This window comes from Gadus morhua, chromosome 13 (assembly GCF_902167405.1).
Source record: "Gadus morhua chromosome 13, gadMor3.0, whole genome shotgun sequence".
Taxonomy (NCBI): Eukaryota; Metazoa; Chordata; class Actinopteri; order Gadiformes; family Gadidae; genus Gadus; species Gadus morhua.
In genome coordinates this window covers 5416434-5428933 of record NC_044060.1, presented here as the reverse complement: position 1 = coordinate 5428933, position 12500 = coordinate 5416434, and the positions used below count along the sequence as shown (strand labels likewise).

Genomic DNA, 12500 nt, shown 5'->3' with positions numbered 1-12500 from the left:
ACAGGTTCCGGGACACCCAGTCCACCGCCAGCCCGTGGGCGTTGGGCAGGTCTGGGGTCAGAGCACACATTACAGAGAGACAGACAGACAGACAGACACACAGACACACAGACACACAGAGGAGAGAGGAGGGGGAGAGAGAAGGAGAGAGGAGGGAAGGAGAGAGTAGAAAGGAGGAGAGAGTAGAGAGGAGGAGAGAGTAGAGAGGAGAAGAGAGGAGAGAGGAGCAGAGAGTAGAGAGGAGGAGAGAGGAGAGAGGAGAAGAGAGGAGAGAGGAGGAGAGAGGAGAGAGGAGGAGAGAGGAGAGAGGAGAGAGGAGAGAGGAGGAGGAGAGAGAAGGAGAGAGGAGGTAGGAGGAGGTGAGTAGAGAGGAGTAGAGAGGAGGGAGGAGGGAGGAGGAGGAGAGAGGAGAGAGGAGAGAGGAGAGAGAAGGAGAGAGGAGGGAGGAGGAGGAGGAGAGAGGAGAGGAGGAGAGAGCAGAGAGGAGAGTGAAGTTTAACAAGATGCAGCGCTTTGGGCTGGAGTCAAATAGGTTTCCCGGACAAACAAGCCCACAAGGGGGGGGGGAGCAGTATCAACAGACTCCACCAGACCAGAAAGGGAAACATGTAGACAGGGGTTCTAGGGCCAGGAGGACGGTGTAAATAATAATAATAATAAATGAAATTTATATAGCGCTTAATATGCTACTCTAAGACGCGTGTAGCGGTCACCAGCCGTACGCCGCCTCACTATCTGCTCCTAACGCTCAGATGTTCTACCACCTCCAGGAGGTGCTTCCTCTCCTACCCGCTGACACCACCGTCTCCACGCCCGTGCCGTTGATGAAGGCCCTCTTGATGGTCTGTGTGCGGACGTCGGACCAGTAGATGCGTCGCTCCAGGGCGTCGTAGTCCACCACCGTCACGTTGTCGATGTCGGGCACCGTGAAGGAGATGATGTAGTTGTAGTACGGGTTGTCGATGTCCACGCCGCGGATCTCTATCTGACGCGCGTACAGCAGGAACTGACGCCACTCTGAGGGGGGGGAAGGAGGAGAGAGGAGGAGGAAAGGAGGAGAGAGGAGGAGAGGAAAGGAGAGAGGAGGAGAGGAGGAGAAGAGAGGAGAGAGAAGATGAGGAAAGGAGAGGAGGAGAGAGAATAGAGGAGAGAGGAGGTGAGAGAAGCATCAGAATCAGAAACAGAATCCTTTTATTTGTCACTGCACAGTGTACAAAAAAGATTTAGCAGCCTCCAAGGATACACACACAACATAAAAATAGTAAGAGTGAAAAATACAAGGCAGGAGTGCAATGTACGCATAAAAAATAAATAGAGGATAGGTACAGAGTTTAACAATTATTGCACATTGTCCGTGTGTGTGTGTGTGTGTGTGTGTGTGTGTGTGTGTGTGTGTGTGTGTGTGTGTGTGTGTGTGTGTGTGTGTGTGTGTGTGTGTGTGTGTGTGTGTGTGTGTGTGTGTGCGTGTCAGTGCCCGTTTGTGAGAGGAGAGGAGGAGGAGAGGGGAACAGAGAGGAGGAGGAGAGGAGAAGAAGAGGGGAGAGGAGGAGTAGAGAGGAGGGTTTAGTAAGATGCAGAGTTGGAGGTTTAATGGGGTGACAGAAAGCTTCGGGCTGGAGTCAAACTGATCTCCCAGAAAGAGGAACTCTGATTGTAGTACCCAAATCTAATCAATATGAAGCCATTGGTGCGAATGAGTGGGAGAAAATGTGGATGGGAGTGGGGACAGCATGGCTGGCCTGTCTCATCCAATTGCATCTCTTCACTCTAGTGATTGGTCTTTCAGAGACAGACATCTCAAGGCAGAGTCCTGTGTGAGTGTGTTCAAAGACGGGCAGCCCTGCCTGTCAACAGTCTCATCACCACCAGTCTGTGTGCAGCTCAGGAGAAACACACACAGATGCACACACACACACACACACACACACACACACACACACACACACACACACACACACACACACACACACACACACACACACACACACACACACACACGATACACGATACACAGAGACACACAGCGATACACACGGGCACACACCGATACACACAGACACATACACACAAAAACACACTGATACACACAGACACAGACACACAAACACATGCACACACACGCAGATACACAAAGACATACAGACAGACACACAGTGGGTGGGGTCTGATCCTATCTTCTCTCAACTAGGCTGTGTGTGTGTGTGTGTGTGTGTGTGTGTGTGTGTGTGTGTGTGTGTGTGTGTGTGTGTGTGTGTGTGTGAAGGAGGGTCGCAGCTCCGGTCCTGTCTGAAAGACTGGCCGCTCACGATTCCATTACTGCTGCAGGTAATGGAAAGTGCTGCCCTGAATACTTACACAAAAGCTGCTTCTCATCATCTTCTTCCTTCTGTTCTTTACAAAACTGTGTCTGCGTGACTGACTATGTGTCTGTGTCTGTGTGTCTGTGTCTGTATATCCATGTGCGTTTGTGTGTGTGTTCTTGTGTTTGTGTCTGTGTATCTGTGTTTTTGTGTAGGCGCGTGTCTGTGTTTAAAAGTGTGTGTGTGTGCGTGCAGGTGTGTCTGTGTGTGTGCGTGCAATGTTGTACTTGTGTGTGTGTGTTTGTGTTTCTGTGAATGCATGTGTGTCTGTGTGTGTGTGTCTCTGTGTTTGTGTGTGTGTGTGTGGGTGTGTGTGTGTATGTGTGTGTGTGTGTGTGTGTGTGTGTGTGTGCTAGTGTGCGTGCGTGTGTCTGTGTGCGTGAGTGTATGTCTCTGTTATTCTGTGTGTGCGAGTGTGTCTGTGTGTGTGTGCGTGCGTGTGTGTCTCTGTGTATCTGTGTGTTTGATTGTGTGTATCTGTGTGTGTGTGTTTGTCTCTGTGTATCTGTGTGTTTGATTGTGTGTCTCCGTGTATCCGTGTGTGTGTGTGTGTTTCACTGTGTGTCTTTGTGTATCTTTGTGTGTGTGTGTGTGCTTCACTGTGTGTCTCTGTGAATCTGTGTGTGTGTGTGTGTGTGTGTGATTGTGTGTCTCCGTGTATCCGTGTGTGTGTGTGTGTGTGTGTGTGTGTTTCACTGTGTGTCTTTGTGTATCTTTGTGTGTGTGTGTGTGTGTGTGTTTCATTGTGTGTCTCTATGTATCTGCGTGTGTGTGTGTGTTTCACTGTGTGTCTTTGTGTATCTGTGTGTGTGTGTGTGTGATTGTGTGTCTCCGTGTATCTGTGTGTGTGTGTGTGTTTTACTGTGTGTCTCTGTGTATCTGTGTGTGTGTGTGTGTTTCACTGTGTGTCTCTGTGTATCTGTGTGTGTGTGTGTTTTGCTGTGTGTCTCTGTGTATCCGTGTGTGTGTGTGTTTCACTGTGTGTCTCTGTGTATGTGTGTGTGTGTGTGTGTGTGTTTCACCGTGTGTCTCATTGTGTGTGTGTGTGTGTGTGTGTGTGTGCGTCTCACCATAGCAGGTGTGGCGGTCCTCCCCCAGCTTCATGAGGTGGGGGCAGGCGCAGGAGAAGGTCTGGTTGTAGTTGATGAGACAGAGGTGTGAGCACGGGCCCAGACCCTCGTTGGCCGCACACGGGTTAGGAGCTGGACGGTTGAAATATGTACACATGGTTAACATAGATAACATGTAGGGTTAACTTGTTTAACATGTAGGGTCAACATGTATGACATGCAGTGTTAACATGTTTAATATGTAGGGTTAACATATTTAATTTGTAGAGTTAACATGTTTAACGTGTGGGTTTAACACAAATAACATTTAGGGTTAACATCTTTAACATGTAGGGTCAACATGTATAGCCCTCACCTTGGGGCTGTCTGGAGGGGTAGTGTGTGTGTGTGTGTGTGTGTGTGTGTGTGTGTGTGTGTGTGTGTGTGTGTGTGTGTGTGTGTGAATATGTTTCTATAAGTGTGCGTGTGCCGGCCTCACCTTGGGGCTGTCTGGAGGGGTAGTGTGTGTGTGTGTGTGTGTGTGTGTGTGTGTGTGTGTGTGTGTGTGTGTGTGTGTGTGTGTGTGTGTGTGAATATGTTTCTATAAGTGTGCGTGTGCCGGCCTCACCTTGGGGCTGTCTGGAGGGGTAGTGTGTGTGTGTGTGTGTGTGTGTGTGTGTGTGTGTGTGTGAATATGTTTCTATAAGTGTGCGTGTGCCGGCCTCACCCTGGGGCTGTCTGGAGGGGTGGTACACCTGCAGGTCAAAGGGCTGGGTGTTGGTCCTCTGCACCACCGTCACGTTGCCCCCCGTCCACTTGTTGGCCTTGGCCAGCGTGTTGGTCCTCCAGTCGGTCCAGTACACCTCCCCCCCGTACATGGTGACGGCGAAGGGGTGCGACAGGTACTCATGACCCCGCAGCACCTCGATCAGACCCGAGCCGTCGTACCGCGCCGAGTAGATGGCGTCCGACCTGAAGACGCCGGAGCAGGGGGTCACACACAGAAAGGTACTTATGGGAGGTGGTGCTGGTGGAGGTGATGGGTGTTGGTGGTGGTGGTGGTGGTGGTGGTGGTGATGGTGGTGGTGATGGTGGTGGAGGTGGTAGCTGTGTTGGGTGGTTGTTATGGAGGTGGGGGAGGTGGTGGTTGTGTTTCTGGTGGAGGCGGTGTTGGTGTTGGGTGGTGGTTATGTTGGGTGGTGGACATGGTGGTGGTAGTAGTGGGTGGAGGTGGTGGTTATGGTGGTGGTGGAGCTGGTGTTGGTGTTGGGTGGTGGTTATGTTGGGTGGTGGACATGGCGGTGGTAGTGGTGGTTGGAGGTGGTGGTTAAGGTGGTGTATGAGGTGGTGGTAGTAGTGGATGGAGGTGGTGGTTATGGTGGTGTATGAGGTGGTGGTAGTAGTGGATGGAGGTGGTGGTTATGGTGGTGTATGAGGTGGTGTTGGGTGATGGTGTTGCTGGTGGAGTTGGTTGTGGTGGTTATGGAGGTGGTGGTGTTGGTTAGTGGTTATGGTGTTGGTGTTGGGTGGTGGTTATGGAGGTTGTGGAGGTGGTGGGAGGTGGTGGTGGAGGTGGTGGAGGTGGTGGTGGAGGTGGTGGAGGACCAACCTGGCGTCTATCCAGAGGATGCGTCTCTCCAGGTAGTCCACGGTGAGCCCGTTGGGCCAGCCCCCGCTGCCCCTCTCCTTGTGGATGGTCTTCCGGCCCTCTCCGCTCATGGAGGCCGCCTCGATGCGGGGCTGGCTGGCGTCCCAGTCCGTCCAGAACAGGATCCTGGGGGGCGGCACGATGTAGAGAGTCACACAGCAAGGCATCTCCACCCTCGAGCTCGAGGGACGCTCCACATCCTTCAACCTTCCTTTGGTCACATGGTCAAATGGTCACATGGTCACATGGTCACATGATCACAGAAGAGGAGTGAACTGAAGCAGAACCTCAGAGGTCCCTGAAGGAGGTGCAGGGAGGGGTCGGGAGGTGGTGCAGATTGGGGTCTGAGGGTGGTGTAGGGTGGGGTCTGATGATGGTGCAGGGTGGGGTCTGAGGGTGGTACAGGGTGGGGTCTGAAGGTGGTGTAGGGTGGAGTCTGATGGTGGTGAAGGTCGGGGTCTGGAGGTGGTGTAGGGGGGGGTCTGAAGGTGGTGCAGGGTTGGGTCTGGAGGTGGTGGAGCAGGGTGGGGTCTGAAGGTGGGGCAGGGTGGGGTCTGAGGGTGGTGCAGGGTGGGGTCTGAGGGTCGTGCAGGATGTGGTCTGAAGGTGGGGTCTGAAGGTGGTGCAGGGTGGGGTCTAGAGATGGTGGTGCAGGGTGGGGTCTGAGGGTGGTGCAGGGTGGGGTCTGGAAGCGGTGCAGGGTGGGGTCTAGAGATGGTGGTGCAGGGTGGGGTCTGAGGGTGGGGCAGGGTGGGGTCTGGAGGCGGTGCAGTGGTGCCCTACCCGTCGCGGGGGTCCAGGGCGATGGCCCGTGGGTGCTCCACCTCCCCGGCCAGCAGGGTGGTCCTCATGGTGCCGTCCAGCTTGGCCACCTCGATCTGGTCCAGGTTGCTCTCCACCCAGTAGATGTTCCCGGCGATCCAGTCCACCGCCAGCCCCTCGGGCGTGGCCAGGCCGTACTGGATCACCACGTCGAAGCTGGTCAGGGCTGGGGGGGAGGGGGCCACAGAGCTCAGGACAGGACACTGGCAGAGCCATCAGGCAGCCGTTGACAAGATTTGTCCCTGATGGCCCCTGAGACTTTTTTCGTAAGACTTGTCCCCTAAAACTTGTCCCCTAAGACTTGTCTGCTGAGACTTGACACCTGAGACTCGTCTCCTGAGACTTGCCTCCTCAGACTATTCCCCCTCAGATTTGTCCCCTAAGACTTGTCTCCTCAGACTTGCCCCTTAAGACTTGTCTTCCAAGACTTGTCTCCTAAGACTTGTCCCCTAAGACTTGTCTCCCAAAACTTGTCTCCTCACGTATGGACCCTAAGGGTTGGTGAATCCACTACAAGAATAAACGTGGTTCTTCTATAGTTTCATCACGGAGGAACCACTCATTTGAGGACGGGGACCCAGCGGGGATGTCTCTGTAACCGGGAGGCGCTCACCTCCGTTCTCCGAGAGCTTCCCGCGGTAGATCTTGTCCTCCACCACGTCGGTCCAGTAGAGGGAGTTCTGGGCGAGGTGGAAGTCCAGGGCGATGGTGTTCCTGAGGCCCGGCACCAGCACGCTGAACTCTCCCTTGTTCAGGTCGATGCGGCGGATCTCGTGGCGGTTCGAGAAGATGATGAAGGGTTTGAAAGGATCTGTGAGGCGGAGAACACACACACGCACGCACGCACGCACGCACACACACGCACACGCACACACACACGCACACACATAAAACACACAAACACACACACACACACACACACACAAATCAGAATCTGTTCTAATAATAAAATACAACAAACAACCATGCAGCTTGGATCCTAATTGGGTAAAAAAGCTCCTTTTTCCCGTCAACAGATTTAATTCTTTTTCAATTTAATCCCCCACATAATTCCTTTTCCCCTTCCTCGGACATTCCTCCTCTCAGCCAATGGAAATCTGAGATAAACTCCTAAATACCTTCCGCTGGGTTGGCTGATAGAAGCCGTCCGGCTGAAACAGCTGTCTCGGAATAAAGGTGTAATCATGGCTAATTAAACCCTGGTGTAAACAGGACTGAGTTATCGCTGCCTGCAGGCATCCTGACGCTCTGATTAATGACTAGCAGGAGCCAGTCGCCTCGCACTTGGAGACTCCTGGGAGTCTCCTGAGCCTTGTCTTCTAAGACATGTCTCCTAAGCCTTGTCTCCTCAGAATTGTCTCCTCAGTCTTGTCTCCCAAGACTCCCAGTCTATTGAGACTGTCTTCGAAGACTTGCCGCCTGAGACTTGTCTCCTCAGAATGGTCTCCTGAGCCTTGTCTCCTAAGACTCGTCTCCTGAGCCTTCTCCCCTAAGACTGGTCTCCTCAGACTCCATGGGGGCTGGGGACAACTCCCAGTGTTCCCACTAACTCGTAGGCTAGCCGGGACCATAAAAACCAGTGCTGACTCACCAGCAGGCAGCCTTAACCACTAGTTATTATTCAAGCTTCACTTTTCTCTTTTCTTATATTTTCACCGCCACTTCCACACACATGTGGAAAAACCCACAAGGAGCCACCTCCCGTTTCTTCTTTCTATTGTCAGGAGAGGTTTCAAGGATTAGCTTCAACCACACGTCTCCTTCTCCGGGGAACCACCCCTGTGCTCCGAGCCAAACCTCCAACCGCACGCATCCAGGCTGCAGCACAACATTGACTCATCTCACGACCTGACGCCAGATCACTCCGGTTATCCTTCCCCTTCTCGCCCTTCCTTAGCGTGCATTCATCCACCGTCCACAACACCCTCCTGATCTCCTCAAACAGCCCCCACCTTCCCCCGGACACGTTCTCATCCCTGGGTCTGTCTACAACTCAACCCTGTCCCGGTCCCCCCCGTGGTCCTCGTCGTCTCCTCGGTGGTCGCGGTGGGTCTCAGTCCCGGACCAGGACCGGGCCGTACCTGTGCTCTTGCAGTTCTCCATGTCGGGCTCCAGCTCCCAGTCCTCGTAGCAGGAGCACTTGACGCTGAACTTGTCCTGCTCGCAGCGCTGGCTGCACTTGAGGTGTTTGGCGCAGAAGCTTTGGATCTGACAGGTCTTGTTGTCGGCGCCCAGCTCCATACCCAGGGGGCAGGTGCAGACCACGCCCTCCCCGGGGGACACGCTGCAGTTGTGGCTGCAGTCGCCGTTGTCCAGGGAACACAAGTCTGCGGAAGGGGACATCAGAGATTGATGCGTTAGACTGAGACATACATCGGGAAGAGGAAGACATTATTCATAAGACACTGGATTGTGGGTAATGTAGTGTGCCCAGTGGATTGTGGGTAATGTAGTGCGGCCCCACCACAGAGCTTCTCGTCCGAGCCATCGGGGCAGTCGTCCGTCCCGTCGCAGAGCTTCTCCGAGGGCAGGCAGATGGTGGAGTCGTTGGCGCACACGTGGTGCGACAGCTTGCACACCAGCGCCTCGCAGTTCTCCTCGTCGGAGTTGTCCTCGCAGTCGCTGTCGCCGTCGCACACCCAGGCCTTGCTGATGCAGCGAGCTGGACAGAGAGAGAGGGAGGTCAACGTCTGACAACCCCAGATCTGGAGGACTTGTCTCTTCAGACTTGTCGCCTGAGACTTGTCTACTGATTAGCCTCCTCGGATATGTCGCCTAAGCCTTGTCCCCTAAGCCTTGTCACCTAAGGCTTGTCACCTAAGGCTTGTCTACTGAGCCTTGTCTCTTAAGACTGGTCTCCTAAGACTTGTCTACTGAGCCTTGTCTCTTAAGACTTGTTTCCTAAGACTTGTCTACTGAGACTTGTCTCCTCAAACTCGGTAGGTGGTTGACTATTCTGTGTATCTTCTAGATTGTGCAGCGCTACAAGTTGTTTCGTAGCGACTACGAAGTTGCTAGAGTGCCTTGATGTTCTCAGCCTCTCTGTTAAGTCCCTTTGGACCACAGCGACTTACGGCTGCAAGACTTAAAGGGGCAGTGTCCAAGACTTTCGTTTAGTTGTCTTTGGCGACACCTATGCTAATAAGTGGTTATTGCAGGTGTGTCTGCACAAGATATTGAACTTTCCAGACAAGCTCAGCTTTCATAAAACCTTTCAGTTTTTAATGTTAGATTCAATATTGTCATTGTCAGCGTTATCGGTTAAAAAAGAACATCACATTTTATACAGCTCCACGGTGACTCTTGCTGTTTCTAGAACATGCGCTGTGGGCGACAAAGGTACCGCGACCAGGTACCTCCTGCCGGCCCTGTGTCGGCTACCCTGTCCTAGACACTGACTTACAGACCTCCACTGACATGGAGGTTTCAGAGCACGTGGAGATGAAGCCCCGCCCCTCACCTGAGTCCTTGCAGCCGAACTTGACGGCCGGGTCGCACATGTGGGTCACGCCCTCGCAGTGCTTCTCATCGCTCAGGTCCATGCAGTCCGTGTCTCCGTCGCAGTGCCAGCGCAGTGGGATGCACAGGCCGTCATGACGACACTGGAACTCATCCGTGTGGCAGCCCCCGGGCGGGCGAGTGGCTGGGGGGGAGAGAGAGAGAGAGAGAGAGAGAGAGAGAGAGAGAGAGAGAGAGAGAGAGAGAGAGAGAGAGAGAGAGAGAGAGAGAGGGACCATCAATTATTCATGATAAAAAGCAGTCATTCTTGACTTTGAGCGACGGAAATGCGACTGAAATGCAGGTCATGCAGGAGCTGTCGGTTCAGCATGAGGTCTACAGAACGTACGGCTCCTGCATGAACTGCTGTGATTACACAATCCAGAAATTTCACCCCGAGCATTAGCATTAGAATTAGCCTCCATAGGCCATCAACACAAATGAAACACGAAAGGTCAGGAGACGTGCCCAACCTCTGTGAGGAAACTCTACACAGCGGACCGGGAAAGATTTCATTATGAAAGAAGGACTAGAAGAAACCAATTCCTCTAAAGAAGGTTTCCTCTGGAGACGGCTGGGCGTTTCCCTGGGAACATGGTGGTTCCCCTCCTGCCTGCGAAACGTTCCCCTCGAGGAAGCCAGCTGCCCACTGGGCCAATCGTCTTCTCCGCATGGTGCAGGGTTGGCCAAGGCTCTGCCATGGTCTCCAGGTGGCTTCAGACCCAGAGCAGATCCTCACCCAACCCTCCCACACTATGATGTAGTGCCGTCAGCACAAGATGCTCTGAAATCTGTTATGAATATCTTTGGTTTGTGATGCTCAAGGCCTTCACACAATTAAAGATTATACCATTATATGTGGACATGAGGGCAGACTATGAATATAACATTAGTTTCCTTCTGAATCCTCATGTTGTATTCATGTTAACAAGAAAAAGCTATGAAGTAGTTTCATTTGATAGTGAGACTCACTATCAAATGAAACAGATTGTCTCTTGTCTCTAAAACAATGAAACCTCTTGACAAACTGACAGGTTTCATACTGTGCATACCTTTAGGAAATACTCATACCACAGTATTGTTAAATATTCGATCAAAAACCTGACTGGTCAATTACAGGAAGAAAAATAAATTATGGTATACAGAAATATCGAGAGTGCTTTGCATGGATCCTGGAATGTAATCCAAACACACACGCACCAAAACACACACCCATACTTCATTCATATCCGGCGTACTGTGACATCCCCTCTCGACCGCACCACTTCCTGTCCCGGTCCGCCTCCCCGCACGCTCACCCTGATTGGTGCAGTTGGCGTGCGTCTCGTCGCTGTAGTCTCCGCAGTCGTTGTCTCCGTCACAGGTCCAGTAGTCCGGGATGCAGCGACCGCTGTTGCACTTGAACTGAGCGCTGGAACAGGAGTGGCTGCAGCCCGCCTCGTCACTGTTGTCCCCGCAGTCGTTGTCTAGGGAGGAAACGCAGTGAGAAACACGGCCTGCCTACTCAGACCGGCTGGGCCCCCCGGGGGTCCCAAAGGGGGAGAGACAGAGACACGGTTAGCAGACACACCAGCTGACACACAGACAACAAGGTACAGTCAATGATGAGAATGATGTGGTAATGACAGAAACTGCATAGATCAGACCATGCACCGAGGAGGGAATGTACCCAGCGCCGATACACTGAGATTAGCAGGGGGAGCGCCTGAGTCTTGGACTAGAAGAGGTTCAGCTGAAGTTCATTCCACTGTAGCCAGTGGCGTGAAAGTGGACATGAACTGAACCCTGGGGTCATCCATGGGATAACTCACCGCTGCACAAGCAGAGAATTAAAGGATGGAATGTTACCACTCTAGCGTTACTGTTCCCATGCGTTCCCCGATACAGACGTAGAGGAGGGGTTTGGTGTTCCGGACCCCTTTAACGGCGGACACAACGACAACGTTCTCTGGTTTCTCCTCGGATGCTGAGAGAAGCAGGATGAGGTGCCAAGCAGGGCGTTAGCAATCGCTAGCGTTCTCAAGCTAACCAAGCAACCCAACTGCCTCCCCCTAAACACCTGCTTCCTGTCTGTCTTCTCTACCTCCACCCTCTCCACCCCCTCCTCCTCCGGCCTGTCCACCTCCTCCATCTCAACGCCATCCACCTCCACCCCCTCCACCTCAACCCCCTCCACCTCTACCCCCTCCAACTCCAGCCTGTCCACCTCCTCCACCTCCACCACCTCCTCCAGCTCCACTCCACCCCCTCCACCTCTACCCCCCAACACCTCCACCCATTCCACCTCCACCCTGTCTACCACCAGCCCCTCTACCTCCCGCCCCTCCAGCTCCCCCCCTACCTCCACCTCCCCGTCCCCCCTCCCCGCCCCCCCAGCCCGCGGGGCTGCGGTGCATGTTGATCTATGCACTAACCGGAAGGGTGGGGACAGCGCGACTCATCAGAGCCGTCGCCACAGTCCTTCTCTGAAGACGGGGCGGCGATGGACATGGAACAACACAACGACACATGAGCAACACGTGGTGGACCCAGCGCCTCGACACACACAGGCAAACAGGCAGACACACACAGGGAGACACACACACACACACACACACAGGCACACACACACACAGGCAGACACACAAAGGGAGACACACACAGGCAGACTAACACACTCAGGTAGACACACACAGGGACACACACAGGCTCTGAAACACACATACACAGACATTCAAACACAATACACACATACAAACACACACAAACACACAGTTGCTGCCAAACAGACAAATGCGCGCACACATATTCAAACATAATACATGCACATACAGGATGAACACAAACAATACACATTCATACACAATACACACACGTACATGAAAACAGGCTCAGACATCCACATGAAACCAGGAGCCACAGAGGACAAACAGATAACGTTGACAGGAAGTGGGCGGGTCAGGAGTGTCTCAGTGACAGGAAGTGGCCGGGTCAGAAGTGTCTCGGTGACAGGAAGTGGGCAGGTCAGGAGTGTCTTGGTGACAGGAAGTGGGAGGGTCAGAAGTGTCTCGTGACAGGAAGTGGGCGGGTCAGGAGTGTCTTGGTGACAGGAAGTGGGCGGGTCAGGAGTGTCTCAGTGAAAGG

At 53.3% G+C, this 12500-nt stretch overlaps 1 protein-coding gene across 1 annotated transcript in view; it reads right to left on the bottom strand.

The window, feature by feature from the left end:
* Positions 1-12500, bottom strand: part of lrp1aa (low density lipoprotein receptor-related protein 1Aa) — a gene marked incomplete in the record, with an annotated part of 97697 nt that overhangs the window by 49347 nt on the left and 35850 nt on the right. Inside the window, 11 exon segments of the mRNA XM_030374376.1 lie at positions 1-51; positions 790-1017; positions 3431-3562; positions 4137-4381; positions 5019-5183; positions 5841-6045; positions 6493-6690; positions 7961-8206; positions 8344-8541; positions 9340-9522; positions 10676-10843. The exon segment at positions 1-51 is cut by the window's left edge and continues 124 nt beyond it. Of these exon segments, the coding sequence (XP_030230236.1) occupies positions 1-51; positions 790-1017; positions 3431-3562; positions 4137-4381; positions 5019-5183; positions 5841-6045; positions 6493-6690; positions 7961-8206; positions 8344-8541; positions 9340-9522; positions 10676-10843 (2019 nt within the window).